The sequence below is a fragment of the Phyllostomus discolor genome, chromosome 5, assembly GCF_004126475.2.
Source record: "Phyllostomus discolor isolate MPI-MPIP mPhyDis1 chromosome 5, mPhyDis1.pri.v3, whole genome shotgun sequence".
Classification (NCBI taxonomy): Eukaryota; Metazoa; Chordata; class Mammalia; order Chiroptera; family Phyllostomidae; genus Phyllostomus; species Phyllostomus discolor.
Genome location: NC_040907.2, coordinates 10,190,649 through 10,215,516, shown reverse-complemented (window position 1 = coordinate 10,215,516; position 24,868 = coordinate 10,190,649). Strand labels below are relative to the sequence as shown.

At 62.5% G+C, this 24,868-nt stretch overlaps 1 protein-coding gene across 8 annotated transcripts in view; it reads right to left on the bottom strand.

The window, feature by feature from the left end:
- The window catches only part of ARHGEF10L (Rho guanine nucleotide exchange factor 10 like), a 154,007-nt gene that overhangs the window by 33,595 nt on the left and 95,544 nt on the right, over window positions 1-24,868 (bottom strand). For 5 of the 8 annotated variants that reach the window (XM_036025389.1, XM_028512200.2, XM_036025388.1 and 2 more), the window contains 9 exons: window positions 23,143-23,288; window positions 21,538-21,552; window positions 21,129-21,310; window positions 18,106-18,221; window positions 17,420-17,547; window positions 15,229-15,329; window positions 8,273-8,394; window positions 2,158-2,244; window positions 111-343 (listed from right to left, as the gene is read on the bottom strand). In XM_036025389.1, the coding sequence (XP_035881282.1) occupies window positions 111-343; window positions 2,158-2,244; window positions 8,273-8,394; window positions 15,229-15,329; window positions 17,420-17,547; window positions 18,106-18,221; window positions 21,129-21,310; window positions 21,538-21,552; window positions 23,143-23,288 (1,130 nt within the window). The remainder of the gene's footprint in view (window positions 1-110; window positions 344-2,157; window positions 2,245-8,272; window positions 8,395-15,228; window positions 15,330-17,419; window positions 17,548-18,105; window positions 18,222-21,128; window positions 21,311-21,537; window positions 21,553-23,142; window positions 23,289-24,868) is intronic. The other 3 variants (XM_036025390.1, XM_028512201.2, XM_036025391.1) reach the window with 1 other exon arrangement.

Genomic DNA, 24,868 nt, shown 5'->3' with positions numbered 1-24,868 from the left:
GGAAGCAGCCCCTAAGGGGTCTCACGAGTTTCAGTGCCGCAGACTCCTGACACCGGCTCCCACGTTGGGCGACCCCACGCCCACCCTGCCCGCCCCCGCCAGCCCCTCACCTGCCGTCCTGGAGCCCCAGGCAGATGGCCGGGTGCGCCGCAGCCGAGGGGTCGGGGGCCGGGTGGCCCTCGTCTCCATCTCTGTCTCCGCTCTCCCCCTCCTCCGGCTCCGGGATGTGCTCCATGCAGAGCACGGGGGCCGCCAGCGGGAAGGACTTGACCGTGCGGGGCGAGGGCCGGTTCAGGGAGAAGATCTCCACCTGGCCGCTGGCGCCCTCCTGCCCGCCCCCGACCTGGGGCGGAGACCCACAGAAGCTGTCAGGGGGGGCCCGTGGAGCGGGGGCGGAGCTTCATTCCTGGCCTCCCCCCCGCTGCCCCCCGCCCCAGTGACCTGTCCCAAACTCCTGCCTGCCACTGGTGACTGACAGGAGCAGCCCCTCCTGCCCACACGCATCCTGCTGTCACTGAAGGACGTTCGTCCCAGCGTCCATGGCAGCAAGTTAGATTCGGGGCCCGTAGGGAACCAGGTAAGGAGCTAAGGTGGACTAGATACCAATCAGCTTTGTATTCCCCTGTCCTCAGGGCAGATTTCAGTCAACAAATAGTGAACATGCACTCTGCCCTTTCGAAAGGTCCTTCTCCGCCCGATCACTGTTGCACTTGGGTGTCTGGCAGACGGCAGATACTTAATATACACTGGCTGAAGGGGTGCAGGAGTGGATGAGTGGGTGGGTGGGTGGATAATGGAAGGAAAAAAGGAGAGAAGGAAGGCTATATGGATGGATGGATGAATGGATGAACGAATGAGTAGATAGGTAAATGCATGGATGGATGGGTGAATGAAGTAAGGAAGGAAGGAAGAAGGATACACGGATGGATGGATGACTAGATGGATAAATGGATGGATGGATGGATGGATGGTGGATGGATGGATACATGGATGGTGGATGGATGGATGGATGGTGGATGGATGGATGGATGAATGGATGGATAGATGGATGGATGGTGGATGGATGGATGGATACATGGATAGATGGATGGATGGACACATGGATGGATGGATGGATGGTGGATGGATACATGGATGGATGGATGGATACATGGATGGACAGATGGACACATGGATGGATGGATGGATGGATGGTGGATGGATGGATGCATGGATGGATGGATGGATGGATGGTGGATGGATGGATGGATACATGGATGGGTGGATAGATGGATGGATACATGGATGGATGGATGGGTGAATGGATAGATGGATGGATGGACACATGGATGAATGGATGGTGGATGGATGGATACATGGATGAATGGATGGATGGACACATGGATGAATGGATGGTGGATGGGTGGATGGATACATGGATGGATGGGTGGATGGATGGATGGATACATGGATGGATAGGTGGATGGATGGTGGGTGGATGGTGGATGGATGGATACATGGATGGATGGACAGATGGTGGATGGATACATGAATGGATGGGTGGATGGTGAATGGATGGATACATGGATGGATGGATGGTGGATGGATACATGAATGGATGGATGGAAGGATGGGTGGATGGTGGATGGATGGTGGATGGCTACGCCACATGCTAGACACTGGAGAAACAGAGAAGAACAAACGGCCCTCGGGAGGGACATTCGGGGTGGACTCGGAAGGGTAAGCCAGAGACTCCTGCCCAGTGCCTTGGGACAGGAATAAACAGGGGGAATCAGAGGACGGCCGGAGGGGTGGTGGGGCTTCGCCAGGAAGCCTGAGGGCAGCAGGCGGGCTGGGGTCTCTGAGAGACGGCAATAGCCAGCCCTGACTTCCGATCCCGGGGTGGAGGCCCCGTCCTACGGCCATTGGCAAGAGTCATGCCCACTTACTTGTCCCCCGGTTATCCCGGGACTTACTAGTCCCTGGTAAGGCTGCAGCTGCCAACCCCAGGCACAGGGCCTGGGGCAGAGGCCCCCAGGAAGACCTTGCCTGCCGGGTCAAGCCCACAAAACGGGAGCCAGCAGGCAGGCGGCTTTCTCCAGCAACTCCCTGCCCGGTGCCACTCTCCCCGTTCCCGTCCTGAGGCCAAGCTCCTGGCTGGGGGCAGGGGTCACTCACCCAGAGGTAGCCCTGCGGGAGGGAGGTGCTGACCGCCGAGAAGCCCAGCAGGGGGCAGCTGACAGGACTGTGGACCAGCGCCCCAAGCTGCGGAGACAGAAAAGACACGTGCAGCGTCCCGTGTCCCGACGCCCGGGAGGCCAAGGTCTGGCTGCGCCACCTGCAGGGGCCGGGGGTCGCTACACCTGCAGGTTCCTGGGCCCCATGCAGGCCCCAAACGAGGACCCCTGAGCAGGGGGGGCCGGGGAAGGGACGGGTTTCACAGGGTCTCTGGGAAGCTTCTCTGTGCTCGCCTTGGACCACCGCTGGCCTAGAATCTTCGGGCTAGGAGGGGCCTGGGCGACACCCTGGGACCCCCAGGGACCTTTCCAGCTGGCCAGCTCCCAGTGAAAACTGGCTGAGAACCACTAACACCCACCCCGCCCTCCTTCATTTCACGGGTGGGGAACATGTGGCCCGCAGAGGACACGTTTGTGGTCCCGAGGCCACCAGGAAGGCGAGTGACAGGGCCTGGCCTGCACCCGCCTCCCGCCCCAGCCTTCCTGCAGGCTTCCCCAGAAGCACAGTGGGTGGAGGGTCCCAGAGCCACCCTGCAGACGAGCCACCGGGACGGAGAGCTGGGTGGCAGCGTGTGCAGCCTGCCAACAGGGGCCAGGGGCTCTGTTTGTAACGAGTGTCACCAGGAGCCACGAGCTGCTGGCTCTTCTGCAACCTCTTCCCCAGCATCCACGCCAGGTGGCTCTCTGGGCGTTTCCTGAGCCCGACCCTGCCCGTCTGTCCCTGACCAGGCTGGCGACGGAGAGAGGTGGCCTGGCCCTGTCACGGGCTTGGCTGGGAACCCTGGGCCGATGGCCAGGGAAGGGGGCAGAGGGCTGACAGCTCAGGGGGGCCAGCTGAGGAGGACACAGCCACCACCAGACCCTTTCCCGAGCAGGTGCTGCCCTCTGCTGGTGCCAAAGGCCCAGGCCAGGCCCAGCCCTGCTGGAATATTCGAACGAAATTTCTAATGGCCAAGGGTGAGGGGGCCCAAAGGGGTCACTTCTTCCAGCCTCCAGCCCCCCATTCAGGAGTCAGCAACCTTGAAGTTCAGGGCAGGGGCCAGGCCTGGCTCCAGGTCACATAGTAAGTCAGTGGCAAAGTCCCTTCTCGTTGAATTCCGCCCAGAGGCCACACTGGAGGCCTCAGGGTCCCTCCTCCGCCCAGCTGGCTGCCAGCCTTCTGGGCACCCCAGGCCCCTGCTCCCCGTAACTCTGCTTCTTGGCCACATGAGCTGGGCACCCAGCCCTCTCTGCCAGGCTGCGCCTGTCCTCCGGGCTAGGGAGGGGGTAAATGCAGCCCTGGCTCTGGCGTTCCCATGGCAACCCCAGCAGCCCCAATGTCAGCAGCGCCCAGGTCTAACAGGATGGCTAAACCTCGACCGGGTCCTGGACCCAGAGTCCCGTCCATGCTCACACAGCAGAAAGGGCAGCCGCCTGAGGCCGGAGGATGGAGCAGGCTCTGGAGGCAGCTCAGCTGCCACCGGCGGGGGGGACCCACCCAACGGCTCTCGGGGTCACGGGGACTAGAGACGGCAGGTGTGCACAGGGGCCCGCCCGGCAGCCGCTGCTTTCCAAAGACTCTGTGGGACATCCTCGAGCGTTCCCCACGGTGACTCGCTCAGCTGACACAATACTGCCGTGAGGGGAGCGGCTGTCACAGACGAGGGGCTGTGACCGAGTCAGGAGACAGGGACCCCACACACTCACTGAGGGCGACAGGCGGGACGGAAGCCACTCGGCTAGTCTGCCAACCCTCAGCCATCCGGCTTCAGGTCCTCTGTGGGCTTCAGCCACGGGGCCCCTCACCCCCACTCCACCCCCCGTGCTCACCCTCCCATTCCCCAGGTGCTCGCACAGTAGGGCGCCCCAGAGCAGGCAGTGCCCGGCGGCTTCCCCAAGCCCCTGTCCCCGGGCAGGCCTCCTGGCTGGACCTCAGCCCCCAGGGAGATGGGTCTGTGATGGGCCCTCCCCTTGTCTTCCAGGGGCAGCCTCTCACTTGGATGGAGCTGGGGGTCCAGTGAGAACCTCCTGACACCTCAGGAGTAGTCAGGCCACCAGAAATGCTCCAGAAAAAACACCAGTGGCGTTTCCCTCCTGGGGACCAGAAAGTCCCCGGACATCCGCTTTCTGAACTCGGGGCAGGCCCCAAGCAGTGGGCGCGTGTGACACGGATTGCGTCATGCAACCCTCCCTAGGACCTGGTCAGGGAGGCTCTGTGGCCGCCTCAGTTTATGCGCGGAACACGCAGCCGTGACACCGAGGGCCGGAGCAGCGTTCCTCCTGTCGGAGAGCTGGGATTTGAACCCGGGCAGGTGGCTCCCAGCGATGGTCTCCCCCCACCCCCAGCCAGATCCCTCGGGTCAGAGGGCCTGGGCAGGGCCCAGCGTGGGCACCAGTCACCCGTCCACACTGGAAAGAGAAATGCTCCTTCCCTCGGCCCCCACATTCCCGTTCCCTTGAGGGGAAACCCAGCACACACCCTCGACCAGCTGGCTGACCACAAGCACTGACCACGGCGGCACTGGGGGCGGGCCGGGGCACTGAGCCTTCTGGGAGGACAGACTCAGCCTCCAGCTCCCACGGGGCCAGCCTCGGAGCCCAGCGGGAGTCCCGGGCCCCTGGGCCTGGGGAGAGGGGGAGGGGGAGGGGCGCTGGCCAGCACGTTCGCAACATTCCGAGGTGAGGGTCAAGGCACCAGCGCACCAAGGCCCTAAGGCGCCTGCCACCGGCACTGGGCTGATGACGGGGCATATCTGTCCGTCTGTCCGTCCATCCAGGCTGGGAGGCAGGCACAGGCACTATGATGGTGTTTTGGGGCCCAGCAAATGGATATGCATGCCCTGCTGGTCCCTCAGGAGCTCCACGGGCACATTACCCACAGTTCCCTGGGCTCTCGTGGGGGGCTCCCCAGGGCGGGGGGTGGGGATGCCTCCAGCCCGCACATCCCGGCCCTGAGAGCTCCGAACAGAGAGCCTCTGGGGCCCTTCCCCCAGCTTCAGAGTGGCAGGTGGCTCCACACCTGGGTGGGGGTTCCTTCTGCCCTGGAGGCGTGGCCTGTGTGTGACTCTGTCCCCCAGGGGGTGACCCGTCAGGGTTCTACCTAAGTAAGTCTTAGAGTCCTGAGAGGCCCAGGGGGGAAGGGAGATGGGGACCATTCCCCACCCCACCTGGTCGGCCTTCCCCACACAGGCCCTAAGACCAGGTGGGACACAGGCAGGGTGGGCCCTGAACAACCCCCACTCCTCGGGCCCCAAGGCCTGCTGGGAAGGAGCTCCGAAGACGCAGCAGGCCTTTGGTCCCTCAGTACGTAGGGACGGAAGCCCTACGCAGGGCAGGCTCCCCCAGGGCGACAGAAATGAACGGCGTCCCAGCCACCCCTGGAAATCTCAGTGGGGGGGCCCACACCGTGGCACACACCAGCTGAGCGCCCCCGGGAGGCGGAGAGGGGCAGGACCCAGCAGGAGTCTAGAAGAATCTCCCTCCAGGGCCACAGGGCAAGTGCTGCTCCGAAACCTCCCTCCCAGCCTCCAGGACTGACAGCCCCACCTCGGCGGGCAGCTGGGGGGACAAGAGAGCGAACCCCTGCGAAGCAGCACCCGGAGCCGGGCCTGGCACACGGGCACCTCGGGGGAGGGGGGCGGGGGCTCCCCATCACACGGCCAAGACCGAAGAACTTTGAGAACTATCCTCTGGTTGCTATGGCCACTGCTGACTAAGCACCGGTCATGGGTGTCAGGCGCGGTGCCGGGGACCTGCTTCTGGGGCTCTCTCCCCCTGAGCCCCTAAATCAGGCTGTGGTGCCCGGGACACCACACTGCCAACGGCACCCCCTTCCAGGGGCACGAGCCAAAGACCTGGGCACAGGCTGTCTCTCCTGCCCTCAGCCCCCGTCCAACCTCCCACCGCAGGCCAGCTCTGCTCCACCACACTCCCTGCCTGTGTCCCCATGCCCCCCACCTCCACCAGGGCCAGGGCCAGGGGGAGGACAGGGGGCGCTCCCCTCGGGTGCAAAGTCTCAGGGGGTGTCCAAACACTCAGACGTCAGGAAAACATTTCAACGCCATTTTTAAAAGTCAAAATTAATGCAAAAACCCTGGCTGGCGTAGCTCAGTGGATTGAGCGCGGGCTGTGAACCAAAGCATCGCAGGTTCGATTCCCAGTCAAGGCACATGCCTGGGTTGCAGGCCACGGCCCCCAGCAACCACACATTGATGTTTCTCTCTCTCTCTCTCTTTCTCCCTCCCTTCCCTCTCTAAAAATAAATAAATAAAGTCTTTAAAAAAATTAACACAAAAATATCCATGATGAACAAATTACCAGGAGTTTAAAGGAAGGCGGGATCTGACCCTGCCCCACCCTCATCTCGGCCCTTTATTTGCAAAGACAAGCAGCCAGACCAAGGCCGCCGAGTGCTGATTTGAATTTTTTAAATATGGCATCAGAGCATCACTTCTCTGGGTGATCGGGAGTGTCAGCACCTGAGGGAAGGGCCTCCCCCACCTCACCGCCCCCCGCCCCCATGGCCCCGCCCCCGCCCTGCCTGGGCTCCGTGGACCCCGAGCTAGGCTCTGCGTGGGTCCCTCCGTCCCGGTTCACACTCACAGAACAGCCAGAGGGATCGGAGGACCCTTCCAAAAATACAAGTCAGACCATGCCCGCCCTCTGCCAGGAGCCGTCCTTGGCTTTCGGTGGCTCAGAGAACAAAACCCAAACCCGGCCCAGCTCACCGGCCCTCAGACCTCACCGCCCAGCCTCCCCTCCTGGCTCACCCAGCCACAGCCCGAGGGCTGCCCCAACTGCACCTGTGGGCATGCGGGGTGGGGTGAGGGGGGCACTGCTCTCCGTTGCTTTGTCCATTTGGAACATTCTTCCCCGGGGCCCTCGTGGGCTTGTATCGTTCTTGTCATTCAGGTCTCAGTGTAAATGCCACCTCCTCCAAGAGGCCCTCTCTGACTCCCTCCCTATGTTGGCCTCACCTCTGTATATCTATTAGATCTGATCTATTTTCCTGATAGTGCACACGACTCTCTTCTCTTTCCTTTTGCTTGCCGGGGTCTTTCCGTCTCTCTCTAGACTGAAGCGACGTGAGGGTACGTGGCATGGTTTGGGCACCACTATATTCTCAGTGTCCAGCACAGGGCCTGGCACATAGTAGGTGCTCAATGATTATTTGCAGATGAACAAAGGGAGGAATGGGTGAACTAATGAATAAACGGACATCTCAAGGCTACGTTCTTTCAGCTACTAAGAGCCTCAGCCTACAGCCCCACCAGCTTATCTCCTGGGATTATCTATCTGGGCCCAGGCACCAAGCTTGCTCTCTCTTCCCTAGAGCTTAGATGGCCTCGGCGCCCTGGGAGGACGAGGGGCGGCCGCTGCTCCAGATAAAGGAGTGACGTTGGCCAGGACGCCAGGGACAGATGACCGAGCAAGGTTGCCACTCCTGGGCCTGTCCGGACTGGCAGTGTCATTTTCAGAAAGTCATGCCATCTTTCTGAGCCTTAGGGGGTCCTTCCCTGTGAAATATGTCTAGAAACAGCTACGTACAGGGTTCTCATACACATCAGAACAGGAGAGGGAGGGCAGAGCAGTGGGCAGCACAGGAGGTGCCTGACGACCGGGAGGTGTGGGGGCTTCGGAATGTGTGCCCCCCACGCCCCACCCACATCACAGCTGGCTGCTGCCTAGCTCTGGGCGATTGGGTCCAACCCACCCACAAAGGGTCCAGCCCACCAAGTCCCTCTGGCTCAGCTACTTGGGCATATTCCGGCCTATCTTCTGGGCTGGAGCCATGCCATGGACAGATGAGATCATCGCTATTTGTTAGCTCAAAATAATGGAATTTTCCATTCGCTTGACCCAATGAGCGCCTCTACCCGCCTGTTTTTGGTGAGAAAGCTGACTCCTAAGGCAACAGAAAGGCCCGGCCAACTCCATCGGGAAGAAGCTGAGGAGCTGGATGTGGAGCCAGGCCCCCCCCCCCCCCCGCCCCCGCCACCGGCTCCCGCTGTGGGCACAGCCCGGAAATGCCGGCCCTCCCGGGAGGAGGCGAGCTCAGCAGCACCTGCCCCACTCACCTGCAGGCTGAGGCCCCGGGAGGAGAAGGCGGGGGTGCAGCAGGCCAGGGTCGGGCACCAGAACGGGGCTTTGCTCTTCTTGTCCTCGTCTGGACAGCGCCAGCCCGGCTGGTTCTCCTCTCCTGCGGCAGAAGGAAGGAGCTGGGTGGAGCGGGTCAGAGTCGGCAGCCCAGGGGGAAAAGTGAGCAGCCCCGGGGACCCGGCAGGCCCCAGGGGCCTGGACTGCACGGCGGCCGAGCCACACCCCCCCAGCCCTACCTACTCTGGCCCATCTGAGACGAAACCCAGCCCTGCCCTGTGGTCATGGCCCTGGGTCCCCAGCAGGGAGCAAGGACACCTTGGGTCTGAGTCCCAGCCTGACCGGCCTTTTGCTTAGCGACCTTGTGCAAATCACCCCAACTCCCCGAGCCTCGATTTCTTCACCTGTGAAACGGGGACAATAAAACACCTTCGTCCCCCGGTTATTGTGAGCATCCAAATAAATAAGGGGGGGGGGGTGTCAAGGGGCGTTGAGAGGCTGAACCCAGCCCAGGCCTGGCTGCCTTGCCCTGACCTTCTCGAGACAGGAGAAGGTCGTAAACCAGCCAGCATGACAGACAATTCTGGATTGTGAGGATGCAAGTTCAGGCTGCCTGATGGTGATGGTGATGGTGCTGCTGAAGGGGAAGGCTCTTTCTCCCGCTTCCTTTGCAGCCACCCTGAAACCTCCAGGCCCCCTGTCCAACTGGGTAGAGGAGCCCCCAGGGACCGGTCACAAGCACGGACACCCAGACCTGAGCCCAGGCCCTGGTCTCACACTCAGAGACCTCTGATCACCTGCTAAACCGCCTTCTCTGCAGCAGCTCCTTCACGTGGGTCAGGGCTCCCGCCTCCAAGAAGTCCTCCCTGACCAGCCTGGCTGCAGCGGCCCTCTTCTCTCAGGGGGCAAGGCCTTGACCCTGTTTCGTTTCTCCCACAGCCTTCACCACTATCTACAATCATTGTGCCTGCGTTCCTGTTTATAACCCATCTCCGTGTGTCTCTGGAATGCCGGTTCAAGGCAGAAGGATCTGGGGTATCTCCTTCGCCGCTGTCTCCCTGGCACCCAGCACACTACCTGCACTGGAGTTAGTGCTTGGCGAGCACCAGTTAAAAGAATGAATGGAAGGAGCGAGCGAGTGGGCGGGTGAGCAGACCTCTGTCTCTCCCAAAGAGTTCTCCCCGCTGAGGAGCCCACCCTTACGCTCCACATGACGACGACCGCCTTCCCGGGAGCCGGACAGCAGGGACGAGGGGCAGCTAAAGCGCACCTACTGTGTGTCCACGCATCAGGGCTCACACTGAGTGCAACACGTGTCCCCTGGCTTCGCTTTCCCAGTAACCGAGCACAGTCAGACGACGATTTTCACTTTATGGGCGACGAGGCGGGCGTCATGCTAGACGGCCAAGCCCGCCTGGGCGCCGAGGTCTGTCCGAAACTCAGAGCCTGGGTCCCTTGTGCTAAACCAGGCAGTCTCCCAGGCCCCGCCCCCTACCGACAGCCACGGGCATGACTGACCCCGGCCGTGGTGACGCTGGACAACGAGCAGGCAAAAGCCAGAGACGCTGGGGCACCTCAAGCGACAGCGGCTGCTTAACGTCTAGTGTGAGTTACACGTGACGACTACGCCCTCACAGCCCAGGGCCTACAGGCATCGTGCACTTGACATGGGCCGGGAGGGCAAATGTGCCGTTCATGGTTCCCATCAGGAAAAAGTGACAGAAGGGCAGGCAGGAGGGCCTCTATGGAGGGGAGGGGCTCGTTATGGCCTAGACGGTGGTGATGGGTTCGCACGAACCCCCACACTCAGGGAGCTGCATGCATTCAGTAGACACAGCTTTGGTATGTCAACCACGCCTCAGTAAGATGGATTTTTTTTAAACAATGCCATTGCTACCAGGGAAAAGCGGGACCTGAGTGTCAGTCGCAGCAGGAGGAGCTGGAATGAGGTAGCGGGTGTGGATGCTCTTTGGGAAGTTAGAGACCTTTGCACACGTCGGCCGTCACTGCTTGGGCACCCCGCGTCAGCAGAAGCACCGGCACCTGTCCCCGGCCGGCTCTCGAGCCCGGGGTGCCCTCTTCCCGCCAGCAGCAGAGTCTCTGGGTGGTGAGCTCGCTCCCTAAACGGACCCTCTGCCCCTCTGGGCCCTGCAAACAAAGTCACATCCAACCTGGTGCCTTCCACGGAGGAGGAGAGGCCATCGGGGAAAGGGCAAGAACAACGATGCCACACTTCGCGGCTCACAAAGCTGCCTTGCATGCCATCTCCTTTCATCCTCGTGGCCACCCGGGTTCAGTGTCTCCGCCCCGCTCTCCCCCTAAGCAAACAGGCCCACGGAAGTCAAAGGCAGAGCGCAGGGGCCGAGGAACTGAGCCACGGGAGTGCTCCACACGGCACACACCACGCAGAGTGGCCTCGGACACGGCCCACCCGCCCGTGGGCAGCCCCCGCCTCCTCTGCAGGACTAACGAGGGGCGAGATGTGAGCGCGTCCCTGCTCTTGAGGAGCTCACAGTCCCGCAGCCCCTCGCCTCTGCCAGGCAGGGGCCCCGCAGAGCACCCAGACCCCAGCCCTTGCCAGGCGGCCTCTGGAGCTCCGTCCTGAGAACGTAAGTCCCTCCCCTGGTCACCACGTCACGCCGAGCTCCACCCCTCCCCTCTCCCCCACAGCCCGCCGAGTCCTGGCAATTTATTAGTGCATATTTCTGCAACGATCTGACCTTCTCCTTCCAGATGGTGCCTTCCCCGCCTGCGCCGGGGAGCGTTAAAAGGAAATGGGGTTGGGGAGGCCCATCTGCCACTGCCATCGTCCCCGTCACAGAGCCAGAGCGGCTGGGACCAGATCAGAGGGCTGCTGCTGCTGCTGCTGGAAACTGAGGGCCCGCTTGGGGTGAGCAACGTTAAGGGCTGGCACCGGCGGGCAGAGCTGCGGTTTCCAAGTGACGTTAAGTGGGGGCTTATTTAGCACCCGGCTCGGCAGCACCCGCTGAACACAAGGGTGCCTGTCCGTGGGGCGGCAGGGGCAGCTCAGGGCTGGGGGCCCCGGCCCCTCCCGCTCCCCCTCCTCTGAGCCCACTGAACAGCCCCACAGGCTGCGGGAGGCTTGCCCTGACCCAGGGGCCCTGGCAGATCCCAGCCCGGCCCTCGGCCTGGCCCCCGGCTCAGTGTGGCACTGAGCTGGGCACTTCTCCCCCCATCCCCGCCGTCCTGAGACTGCTGCCTCATCTGGAAAATTCGGGAACCATTCCAACCACTTGGAGCTGTCGTGAGCACGGGAAAGAACGGAGCGGAGAGTACACCTGGCCTGGGCGGGGCACCCAGGAAAAGTGCCCACTATGGCCGCTGTCCTGGAGGGTAAGGGCACTGCCTGTGCTACCCAGGAGTACCAGGCGATGCCCACAGGGCTGCCCCCCTAAGCACCGCTGGCCGGCCCTGCTGCCCCAGCCCCAACCGGCCTCCCGTGCGCCTCCTGCATTCAGCCACAGCGTCCTGCCTCCTGTTGCTCTGCCCTGTGGACACCCGACCGCCCTCCTCTACCTCCCCCGCCCCCGCCCCCATCCTGGCACAGATGTCAGGGCTGGCGGGGCGCAGCAGGGCCTTCCCCAAACACCCTCCCCTGCAGGCAGACGCTGGAGGCCGGGGAAGCGGCCCTGACCGACCCGCAGGGATGACACCGAAGTCTTGCCCCAAGGTCCCCTCGGCTCCTGCCCAGAGGGCAGACCCAGTGCTTCCGGCCGAGCTAGGGCTTGGCCAGGTCCCAAGCCCAGGGTGGTCGAGGGTCCGAGGACAGGAGGGGGAGACTGCGCACCTGGGCCGGGCTCAGACCTCCGTACCTGGCCCACGGCCAGGAGGGGCAATGGCGTCGCTGCGAGGGCTGGGGGCTGGAAAAGCAGCCAGGTCAGAGGCCGCGAGGGAGGGAGCCCAGGCCGCGCCTGTGAGAACCCGCCCCTGGGAGTGTGGGATGGCCCGCACAGCCCGCCCTGCCCGGGGGTGAGGCACAGGAGGCCATGGTGGGAGAGCAGCCGGGGACACCGAGAGCTGAGGATGGGGGAGACACAGGAAGGAGCATCAGAAACCCCTTCCTTCTCCAGCACCTCCCACCCGCAGCCCTTCTCCGGAGCCATGCAAACGGGAAGGTGATCGGCAGAGAGGCGGGAGGGTTTCCTGGCCCGGCTCTGCACGAAATCACGCGCGACCTCAGGCCGAGCGATGCAGACACTCCCGTGCTGAGCTCTCCCACGGGCCAGCTGCTGGCCGTCCCAGACGCCCGCCACACACCATCTCCCCGCACGCCCACTGGAGACCTGTGGTGGGGGCACTGGCATGATCCCCACTCTCTGACGGCGAACCCCAGGCGTCTAGGAGCTGCGTCACGTGCCCGAGATCACAGAGCTGGCAAGGCGAGCGGCAGAGCGGGGAACCGAACCCAGGATCCCCAAAACACAGCAAGGAAAGGGCTCTGGGAAGCCTGCCTTCCCCAGAACCGCACGGCAGAGCGGCGGCCACGACAGGCAGTGAACCGGGTCCCCCGACTCACCAGGTCCCCTGCCCTTCCGAGGGGCAGAACGGACACCCCCTCCCGGGTCCCACCCTCTCCTCTGGGTCTCCAGTGGGTTATGATCGGCACTGCAGTCAGGGAGAGTAAGACACAGCAAAACAAATTAGAGGAATAATGTCTTTTGTGAATAATTTTTTTAAATATATTCTAACGGGCTCCTGTGATTTTTCCTTCCCCACCAGGCACAGAAGGTAAAAAAAACAAAACTGGCAAAATAGAAGGGACAAATTATTCAAGCCCCAGGGGGACCCAGGCATTCAAAGAAGATTTCAAATGACTGTCGTTCCATTAAAACTTTCTGCTGCAGTGAGAACTTTTTGCTGTGCTGACAAAGGGCGGCTGAGCTCTGCAGGCCACCGAGAACCGAGGTGCTCACCTCAGCCGGCACCTCTCCCCCTCGACGTCGGGCTCCACTCAGCAAAGCACCTGGGGTTCCAACAGGAGACCCACCTGCCTTTAGAGCAGGTGGACAGTCAGGGCTGAGGCATCTTCCCGAGATGCGACCACTGCACAAGTGACTGCTGCGTGGGTGGGAGGGGAGCGCGGGGCCTGCAGCCCGGCAGGGGGTAGCTGACCCAGCCTTTCCTTGGGCCGGAATTCCCAGAGTCCTCTGCCACAGCCTCTGCTTCACATCCTCCCTCCACCCTCCTGGTCGCCAAAAAACATCCGGCGGAGGCCTGGCAACATCAGCTCCAGATCCAAGAAGGGACTGGATGAGCAGAAGCCTCAGATCCTGGCTGCTCCGAAGCGACAGCCTCCTCCCCAGTCCCCCTCTGACCTCCACGCGCCTTCTGTGCACAGCGCCAGGAGGATTCACTGGAACAGAAGCCAGGCCACGCCCCTCTCCAGCTCTCGGTGCTGCCACGAACAGCTCCCGTCACATCCCGAGTAAGCTCCGTACACCTCACCCTGGCTTTCCGGAAAACTCGCCCCCTACCTCCTCCCACCCAATTCACCGGCTCTGGCTACCTCAGGACCTTTGCACCTGCCGTTTTCAAGCCTGGGTCATTTTTCCCAGCATCGTGCACGGCTTCAGATGTCACCACCTCAGACACCCTCCGTGACAGCACGCCCGACCCCCACGCTTGGTGCCAGTCACGTCACCCAGCACCGTACCCCTGGCAGCGCACCCCTCCCTGCAGATCTGCTCCATGTAAAGTCTGCCTGCCCCCACTAAGCTGTCCGTTCCGTGAGACCAGGGACCTTTCTGCCTTTGCCACTGCCCCTTTCCCGTAGCCTGAAATTACTGCAGAGACTCAATAAACAGTTTCTTAATTGACGAGAGCCATTGATGAAAGTCCCGACTTCTTTCCGGAAATGTCTCAGAGCCTATTGGAAACATACACTTATCTATAGCAAGATCACAGCGGAAACGAGAACGAAAAAGAAATCGCCGCTATTGGCTGGAATCCGCAAATGAGAAGCCCAGTCCCTCACAGGGAATGACAGCTCTGGTCGGCAAGGCCCTGGGCCTGCTGTCAATTCCCAAAAAGCACACGTGAAATGACAGCTAAGTGGACGTGGTCTGACCAGCAGACACTCACCACCCTGAGGAGGCAGAATGGACAGGGACTGACAGCGGGCCACACACGGGCAGCAACTGCCCAGCTCCCACCCCGGCCTGCTGTGCGAGCTCAGGCGAGTCACCGTGCCTCTCGGGGCCTCGGGACCCTCGACTGTAAACAGGGGTTCACGACAGCCCTCCCTTGGAGGGCCACCGTGAATGGGAAGTGAAGGAAGTGTGTAAGGTGCTTAGAAAAACACGTGTGCAAGGAAGCGCTCTGTGAATACAGATATCCGTCATTACCTCCATGTTATTAGGCGGTGCCTGGGAGGGAAAAAAAAAAAACTAAAGAGATTCTTGGCTGAAAATCAGTGTCTTCTAACCAGCATCGTTTGTTGGTAGCAGCTTTGCTGAGCTACATAATTCAGCTATCATAGAAGCTACGTTTTGAAAGTGATACTTCGCTGGTTTCTAGTACAGAAAGAGTTGGGCAACCATCATTCCAAAATTAAGAGCCTTTTTATCACTCCCACCAAAAAAAAAAAAAAACAACAACACCCTTAGCAGTCTCTCTCCATTTCCTGTCCCCCCACCCCCAGGTCCCTGGTGACCACTGATGCACCTTGTGTCAACCCCCACAGTTTTACAGACGGGGAGGCTGAGGCTTGGAGAGGGGAAGCGACTTGTCCAAGGTCACTAGCAGGGTCTCAGGACTCAGGACCCTTGCTCCAGCTGTTTCTCTACCACCTCCCCCCAACTCGGGAGCCTCCTCCCCCATGAGCCTGGATGCCCCCCAGGCACGCCCGGACACACACCCCACAACTCCCCTCCTCCAAGCCTGCCTCCTGAGGTGCTCTCTCTGGGGCTTTACTCACGGAGTCCAATCTTGGCCAAGTGCAACCTGTTGACCCAGGAGATCTTGCTCAGGGGGTTGGGGGTGATGAAGACCACCATGAAGCTGATGGGGCGGCCGGACCTTGGGTGAGAGAGAAGGCGTGAGTGCTCGGAACAAGGGTCTGGCGCCCCCTGCACAAGCACCCGGCTCTCCCCTCACCCCACGTGCCCCGGAGAAGAGTGAGGTCCGCACAGAGCACCAAGTGTGGCCAGAGAGGCCCCTGGCCCGCCCAGCAGCGCCTCAGTCCCCTGGGGGAGGAGCCCCTCCCCCCACCACGGCCCCCGGAGGAAGGCACCTCCCCCAGAGTGGCCAGGCCACACTCCAGCCCAGCCCCAGGGGCCTCAGCCCGGGTGCCCAGCAGAGCCAGAGGTGTCTGGCCGTCTGTGGGCAGTGACTCAAGAGGCCCTGCCAGGGCTCCATGTGGCCAGCTTCCCACGAGCCTTGTCAGGCACCTGTATGTGTCTGACCGGGGGCCTCCGCAAGGAGGGACAAATCTCCCTCGGGTCTGTGCCCGGCACCTGGCACCGCGAGGTTGCCTGGCATATGTTTGCCAGAGGGACATGTGAATGGGTCAAGAAATGGATGAGTGACAGGCCTGGGGCAGCCAGAGGTCACTGCTATCCCCACATTGTCCTCTCATGGTGGAAGCATCGGGGTGCCCCTCAGTGTTCTGTGGGGCCTACTCCCCGCCATGGGCCATGCCAGCCCCCAGGAGGCGAGCTGGACCAGTGTCACTGACCCTCTGCGGTGCAAGGGGAGGAAGGGGCGCAGAGGAGGGAAGGGAGGACACTCAGCAGGGCGGTGACAGACCTGGTCAGGGCTCCAAGGTGCTGCCTCCCGCCCCCAGTCCTGAGCCTGGCCTCCTGGGCTCACGGCCCTGCCTCAAACTGTCACACTCCAACCCTCCCTTCCCTGTAGCCATGTGGTTTATAACTCGGCCCCCCACCCAGAAGGTCAAGACGTGGCCTCCAAGCCCCTCACTGCGCCATCCTAGGCTTCACAGTCAGACAGACCCCTGGGAACCCAGCTCCACCTCTTCCTGTGTGGCCTTGGACCTGGCCCGTAGCTCTCTGAGCCTCACCTTCCTCATCTGTAAAACGGGGCGATAACACCCACCTCGCCGAGCTGCGGAAGGACAGATACCTTTCCCCACCTGCCAGGCTGCCATCGGCTCCACTGACAGCAGCGGAGGGTCTGCAGACCACAAGCTGCTGTGGGGGCGTTAGGGAACGGGGAGGCGCTGGGGGCGGGGGCAGGAGGGTCCGTGAGAGGAGACCCAGGGCCTGGTCCCAGGGGACGGCACCGTCCAGTGTAAATGTAAAGGACACGGCACAAATGGAACCGGCCAACAGCAGAGTGTCCGAGTGCCCTGGGCAGGAAAGGGGGCTCCCCTATTGGTTCATTCGCTCACTCGTTCATTCACTCACTCACTCATTCACTCACTCATTCATTTACTCATGCACTCACTCATCCACTCACTCATCCACTCACTCATTTATTCATTCATTCACTCACTAATTCATTTACTCATTCACTCACTCATGCACTCACTCATCTATCATTTATTCATTCATTCACTCATCACTCACTCACTCATCCACTCACTCATTCATTTACTCATTCACTCCCTCCCTCACTCATTCAATCACTCATTCACTCACTCACTCATTCAATCACTCACTCATTCACTCACTCATTGGCTCACTCACTCATTCACTCACTCACTCTTTTGTTCACTCATTCATTTACTCATTCACTCACTCATGCACTCACTCACTCATCCACTCACTCATTCATGCATTCACTCACTCATTCACTCACTCATTCATTTACTCATTCACTCACTCATACACTCACTCATTTATTCATTCATGCACTCACTCATTCACTCACTCATTCATTTATTCATTCACTCACTCATGCACTCACTCACTCATCTACTCACTCATTTATTCATTCACTCACTCACTCATTCACTCACTCACTCATTCACTCACTCACTCTTTCATTCACTCAACTGTGAGCCCCTGCTCTGTGCCCAACGCTATGCAGCGGAGCACAGCCCGCAGTGAGCACACACCCACCCCCATCACAGTGACACTGACAAACACGGGGACTCCAGGGGCCCCCTCTGAGCACCCCACTTCTCCGCAGGCCCCTCCACCTCTCACTTGTCGGGTTTCCCGGGAAGCAGGAGCCTGAGGCGGCACTTGTTGGCCGAGTGGATCTCCTCCTCCTTCACCCGCATCAGCCTCTGCAGGGCCAGGCACCAGTCTTGAGCCACCGTCATGTTCAGGTTCTGGGGTTAAGAAGGTCAGTGGAGTCACCACACAGCCCACCGGCTCCCCCAAAGCCACCACAAGTCCTACGGCCGTCAGGGTGCCCCAGGGAGAGAAACTGGGGAGAAGTCACAGCCAGGAAGCTCGTTCGGTCAGTCGCAGCAGGGCCCAGCTCCCCCGGGCTCTGGGCTGCAGTGGGCCGCCCAGCCCTTGGTGCAGACCCCACTCGGCACCCCTGCTTTGAGAGGGACACCCCCTCCTAGCCAGCTGTCTCTGCAGCCTGAGGCAACGCCAGGAAGGGGCTGCAAGGCTGACTGTGCAAAAAAACAACAACAAAAAATGCCTGGCACCAGGGACCCTCCGTGGGAACCAGAGCTTCAGCCTGAACCAGGGGCCACGCCCCAGACTTCTAAGCAGCGACAGGGGGCGTAACCACTCCTGCTGCCTGTGGAAACACAGAGCCAACGCCACACCAGGGGGCCAGGCCAGGAGAACAGCCCCCAGCTCTGCCTGCCGAGTCTGGGCACTGCCCGCAGGGAGGGGCCTGGAGCCCCCGAGGGCGGGCCAGCGCCGCGTACCTGGTAGGTGCCGTGCAGCGTGCTGATGAGGAGGGTGATCTGCTCCACCACGGCCAGGTCCTTCTGCAGGTCCTGCAGCTCCTGGAAGAGTCTCGGGGGACCGAAGTACACCTTATCTGGGCAGAGGGAGACCCGAGTCAGCCTCGGGAGTGGGAAGTCGCCGGTGAGAACCCGAGCACCCACTCACTGCCGGACAGGAGAGCCGTCGCCCTGGCGATGTGGCACCAGAGACGCAGGAAGAAACGTGACCAGGCTCGTGTCTACTGGGGGACACGGATCCAGTCACAGGTAGAGCCCAGCACCTGCGGCCCAGGACACACTCAGTCCGTACCAAGGGCCACAGGAGACCGGCAGACTGAGGACCAGCTGCCCCTGCCAGACACGGGGAGCCTTCACGGGGCCAGGAGCGTGGTGGGCGCCGCCGAGGAGGAGAACAGCACGTGCAAAGGCACTGTGGCCCGAGGAAGCCCATGAACAGCAAGTGGTTTGAAAACCTCCTGAGGACCTGCTAGGTGCCAGGTTCTATTCCAGGTGTTAGGGCGACGGCTGTGACCAAGACAGGCAGGGTCCCCACGCTGACAGAGCTCGTGGCCTGGGGAGGGGGGCAGTCCGCCGCAACCACAAACGGTGGCGGGTGCTGAGGGGACCGGTATCAGAGCGACCGGACAGCGGTGGGGGTGAGGAAGCCCAGAGGTCTGCTGAGGACCCGGATGGAGTGTCGGGCCGTGGGCAGTGGGCAGTGGGCAGTAGGAGGCTGGGCAGGAGCGGCCGGCAGGCCTGCAGGGGGCGTCCTCGAGCGCCACACCGGGGGTTTGGGCTGTCTCCTCCAGGTCACCGTTTCTCAACCTGAGGTCTTACGGGACCCCGGGGAGGGGCGTTGTTCGGGGTTGCCGTTGAGACCATTTAAGAAAGCAGATGCACACCACCCTGAGCCACCCGGATACAGTGACTTCAAAGCCACGTTCCGTGGCACAGAGCCGGGGCTTCCGTGGACTTCGGTCCCGAGCAGGCAACATGGTTGCCCCGAGTAGGGAGCAAGGAGCAAAGTGGACAGGGGGCGTGAGCGAAGCTCATGCCAGAAACAGGACAAGACCGGCTCCGCGGGGACCCCGACACGTGAGCTGGCGGGAAACGCGGGCCACCGTACGGGGTGCCCTGGGCCGTGGGTGCGGAGGGCTCCGGAGAGCCCGCCCCCAGGAGGCCGCTCCCGCGTGGTGAGCCGTGTGGTCCCCGCAAAACAACGTCGCCCATCGCGAGAAATTAATGCCGTTCATTTGAATTTTATCGTTTTGTAGCTTCGTTTTTACCCCATTTGTGATTTTTGGTTTTGGTTTTTATGGTTCTTCAAGGGGTATGAGCATAAGGCCTCTATTATACCTCGCCTTATACTTGTACACATTTGAATAACAATATAATAAAAAAAATCATTCACAGCCAACTGGAGTTCAAAAAGAATCTCTATCTTCCCCCTTACAGGGGGTCCTGAAATGACTCTCATTTCGGGAATGCGGCCACAGACAAACTGTCACTGATGGAGGGTCCCCGAGGGAGGGTCCCAGGGTGAGGGCAGAGTGCAGGGGGGCATGGAGGAGAGCCTGGGCGGGAGGCGGAGCCAAGGTTCCCCCCCCCCGCCCCCCCCCGCCCTACTCCCCGCCAGGGAGGCTTCTGGGGACCGGCAGCCCTTGGAGCCGCACAGACCTGGGGAGAAGATGCCGCATCCGGATGTGGGCGCAGCTGTCTGGCCCGGCCCCCCAAGGCGAGGGTGATGCAATCACCCTTGATTTCCAGAACTGCCAACAGCCCCATGAGGCAACCTCCAGGGTCAGGTGACGACCAGAGCGCCCCCCCACCCCCGCCCCCAATCGGAGACTGAGAGCAGCTGGGTGCTGGGGAGAGGGGTGTGGCCGAGCTCCTCCCGGCCCTGCGCCTGGGCGCCCTTCATTCATGCAACAAACATCATCCACGCCACCTCGAACCGGCCTCGGGCCGGGCCACAGTCACACCCGCCGGGAGGCCAAACGTGGCCTGGAGAGCACCGGTGGGGGTGGGGGTGGGGAGGGGGTGGGGCCTGGTCCAGAATTGGAAAAGGCTTCCAGGGGAAGGGCCCCCTGAGCCGGGATGAGCAGGGGCACGTGGACAAAAACAAGGCGGCAGGAGCTTGCTCAGCAGGAAAAAGGGCAAAGGCAGGAGAAGGCCCTGGGCAGGAGGGGGCTCCCGGACCCAGGAACCGTGAGGCTGGTGTGGCCACGCCTGGGGGTCAAAGGGGCAGAGTGGGCTGAGGAAGGGCCGTGGGCGCCTCCAGGAAGGATGCACGGCCCGAGTTAGGACCGGGAACCGGGAACTCACCCTGAGACCCAGGGAGGCCGCTGGGACACATACAGACCCGACCTGCATTTCGCAGAGTCGGCTCTGGGGACGGGTACAGGACGGGCAGGAGAGGGACAAGGGTGGAGGGCAGGACAGCAGCCGGACGGCCACCGACCACACTGACCTTGGCCATCGTGCAGAGGGAGAGAAGTGCCCGACAGAGAGAGAGGCCACCGAGCGTCATGCCCAAGGGGTCACTCCCCTCATGTCCCAAAGAGTCTGAGGGGATGGCCGGGACAGGGGAGGGCCAGGCAGCCCTGAGCCTGGTCCCTGAGGGCGTGGGGGGTAGGGTGAGGGTCACGGGGACCCTCACTGCCCGGAGGGGCAGACTGAAGCACAGAGAGGAGGCGACACCTGCACACGTGCCCCAGGGGGGCGGCAATGGCGGGGCAGGGACTGGAAGTCACACTTTCTAGCCCCAAGGCCACCGCCTGTGCATGCACCAGTGGGGGCATGAGGGCACATGGGGCTGGGGTGGGTCAGCAGCGTGGCTGCAGGAAGTGCCTGTGCACCCATGGGTGAGCGTTCACGTGCAGCATGGGGCTGCCAACCAGCGAGAGCCCCTGGACCGAGCCACCCCCTGACCCCGGGGGACCCCAGACGGACACTGGAGCCCGGGCGGATGCCCCGCGGGCAGCAGCGGGGCAGGTACTCACTCTGGGCCTGGCCCGAGGCAGAGGCCTTCTTGGCGCCAGCGTGCTGGATGAGCACGTTGTCCTTGTCGTAGGAGCCGCCCTCCTGGCCGGCCTCCACCACCTGCACCTGCGGCAGCGCCGTGTTCCACTTCACCACGTACTTGGGCCCCAGGGGCACCAGGCTGCTGATCTCCAGCTGGCCCCTGCCGGGACGGACAGAGCGAGGCCCGTGAGGCGGCGGCCCCCGGCCCCGGGGCCGGCCCCGAGTGCGCCCCCCAGCACACCAGCTCAGCCAGGCGCCTCACAGCCCAAGCACCGCAGCTCAGGCCAAAGCCAAGCCAGGCGGGGTGGGGAGATGTCGGTGGGGCAGAAGCACCAGGCACCCAGGGCCCAGCCCCAGCCCCCGCATCACATGCCCCCAAGCCCCTACCTGTGGGTGGCAGGCCTGAGGAAAAAGACAAGAAGGAGGGAAAGGCCGTCACTGTTACTGAGTGGTTTCTACGGGGGAGGAGACTGCTGGGGGCTGGCCACCGAGAGGGGCCAGGGGTGGGCGGAGGGGCCCACACCGAGAGCCTGCTTCCTGGGCTGGGCACAGCTTTCTGTCACCTGTCCCCACAACGGCTCTGCTGCGAGGCTCCTGTCTTGTGCTACTCTGGACGAGGACACTGCTGCTCAGACAAGTCACACAACTCACCCCCAGCCACCCACTGGGACCCCCGAAGTGGGCCGGCGGCATCCCCATCTCACTCCCACGTCATCTGGACAGGCAGAGAGGGTGTGGGTCCCTGTGGTGCCTAGGACACTAATGGGACCTAAAAATCACCCTATGGGAAGGAGGGCAGGAGGGAGGGAGGCCCCAGCAGGGCTGTCCAGGTCTTGTCCAGACCCGTGAATGGGCCCAATAAATATCTGACGGACTAACAGTGTCCCAGTTCCCAAACAGCCCTGCTTGCCCCCTTTCCAGGGCCTGGGACCCACGACCACGGATGATCCCCAGCTCTGCACCGCGCCCCGGTCCTGGCGGCGGGCAGGAACGCACAGCCCACTCCAGGTGTGGGGCCCACACCGGGCTCGCAGGTGCCCTGACCCCACACGAGCTCCAGGCCGGGGCGGGAGTCGGGCTGGGACGGGCGTTCGACCACACGTGACTGCTTTTCCTCCCAGACCTGGGTCACGGTGGCCATGCTGCTGCTTCGTGGGGTTTTTTTAAAGTGCCGCTGGAGACCGAGCCTGAGGTCTTCCCGCACGGGTGGGCAGAAGCCCGGCTGGGAAGGGCCCACGGCCAAGCAAGGGATGCGGGCAAGTGTGCCCGCCGAAGGGGACAGTGGAGAACAGCGCGGCACGAGCCCCGTTAGGGGGGACGTGTGACCCAGCTCCAGGCCTCGGCGGCCCCAGGCCATGGGGGCTCCTCACACCTTCCAGCAAAGTCAAGGTCTCTGTCTTCGCGTGAACTCTCCGTGAGAGTAGAACGGAGGATTCCTGGAGGCCGGATGCGGCTCCGGGTCTGCAGAATCCCCTCCACCCCATGCAGGGCTCCGGCTCTTTCGGGCACAGCCTGGCGGCCCGGCGGCCCGGCCCTGGGCATTCCTACGACCCCCCGCCAGAACCTGGCTCCTGCGGAGGAAGACGCTCTGGGCCATGGGGAGAGAGGCGAGGGGCCTGCTGGGAGACGCGGAGACGCAGCCTGAGGGAAGCTGTGTGAACTGCAGCAGTTGCGATTCCGGCTGGACACGAGGAACCACCTCTCCCGTTTCAAAGCGGTTAAAAGTCAAGAGACTCCCGAGTCCCCGGACAGACCGCACTGCACGGCGGACAGCTGTCTGCCCAGGGGCCGGCGGTGGCCGCCAGGGACCTCTCCAGGTGCTTCCGAGCCCTGGGGACCTGGACCAGAACAGGCCGGGAGGGACAGGAGAGGAAGCCGGTACATCACACAGACGGAGTTCACTGAGACCCCAGCCCAGAGAGGCCAGGCCAGGGACTGGGGACAGGACGGAAAAGGGTCCCCGAGGAGGGGTGACAGCCCAGGCCCACTCACTTGAAGTTGATGTTGGCACAGACCAGCATGTCATTGAGCAGGAAGACCCTGCGCTCCTTGGACTTGATCAGCTGCCCACGGTCACCATAGACGGTCTCCGTCAGCGTCTCACAGAGGAGCAGCTGCCTCTGGCCCGAGGTCAACAGCTGGGGGAGGGACACGGAGCAAGGTCAAGGTCAACACCAAGGAGCCCGCAGGCTGTCGCCCAGACATCCGCGTGCCAAAGGCCCAGAATTCTGCAGCTACAGGGAGACCGAGGCTGGCAGAGGCGGGGTAAGGCAGGGCCACGGCCTCCACCCCTGGGGAGGCGGAGGTGCTGGAAGGGCCACACACACGCTGGGTCCCCTGACCGCCCGCCCTGCCCGGCAGCCAGCGCCTACCCTTCTCAGGCGAGCCGGCCGCTGGCAGCCCGTCCCTGCGGCAAGCCTGCGTGACCAGCCCTGCCAGGGACTCAGGCTCCCGAGTCACAGACGTGCCCCCACCCTGGCTCCCCGAGCACCCTGAGCTGTGACGCCGTCTGGCAGGTCTCCGCACTTCACGGGACAAGTGCGACGACGACGTCCACAGCTCAGGGCACCAGGGTAATTGGTGCAGGGGCAGACCTGGCCTCGTAGCTCGCCACGCCCCAGGCAAGGTGAAACTCCGCCCTCGGTCAAAAGTCGTTACGAATTGCAAGACGGTGACAGCAGAGCTTTGGACCCAGTGTGAGGGGCCCTCTGAGAGAGGGTCCTGTGTGGCAGGGCAGGTGGCCCAGCCCAGGAGCTGACCCAGCACGTGGCACACGGAGGCCACTGTGCAGACCACAGCTGTCCCCGCTGCTGCTGCTGCCCGAGACAGAGCTCGCTGCAAGGATGTGCGGCCTCACGCCGGCCGACGCCTGGCCTGGGAGGCGGACCCGTCCCTGCGCCCTGACCTGCTGAACTGCCTCGGCCGGTCTCGCCCCTCGGAAGGGCTCCCGGCGGGGTCGGGCAGACCCGCTGGTCAGCGAGGGGACCCTCGGAGGCAGCCAAGGCCCTCCAAGCTAGACACCAAGGACCCCCTTCCAGCACAGGGACGGCCACCCAACCCAGGGCCCCTCTGGGGAAACACCTTTTTACTAACGGGGATGTTTGGGGATGGGGGTGGGGGGATGGCCGTCAGCACAATTCATCCCTAATACCCGTGACTCAGGACCAGCGTTATCCTCCCCTTCCTCCCCACCCTCCCTGGGGAAAAGGCAGAGCACCCCAAAACCTCTTCTGGAAAGAATGCCGTGTCAGCCTCTGAAGACCCGTGTGAGTCACGTCAACACAGAAGTCCAAGCGGCACAAATCCGCACAGCGCGCGGGGCACTGTGCCTGGCACCGAATACCCCCCCCCCACCCCGTGGTTTCGCTGGCTCAGCAGTCCCGAGGCCACCCTGTCCCCAGAGGAGGAAACCGAGACTCCAGAGGTGCAGTGACTTGTCGAGACCCAGCCCGGATGAAGCCAGGCCACATGCGCTGTCCCCCCCAGCTCCTGGCCGGGCCACAGGGGTCCAGGAAGGGCCCCACTGCTCCTAATACGAGAAGACTCGGCGTCCCCTGCGCTCCCCCTGCCAGCACCAAGCTCCTCCGTCCTACTACTTCTGCCAGTAAGCTGACCACCTGCTCACGAACACACGACTAGGACTGGAAAGACCAGGCCCCGTGGAAGACTGCCACGTGTGCCGTGACCCAGAACTTGGATGAGGAAAGTCCCTGGGCTC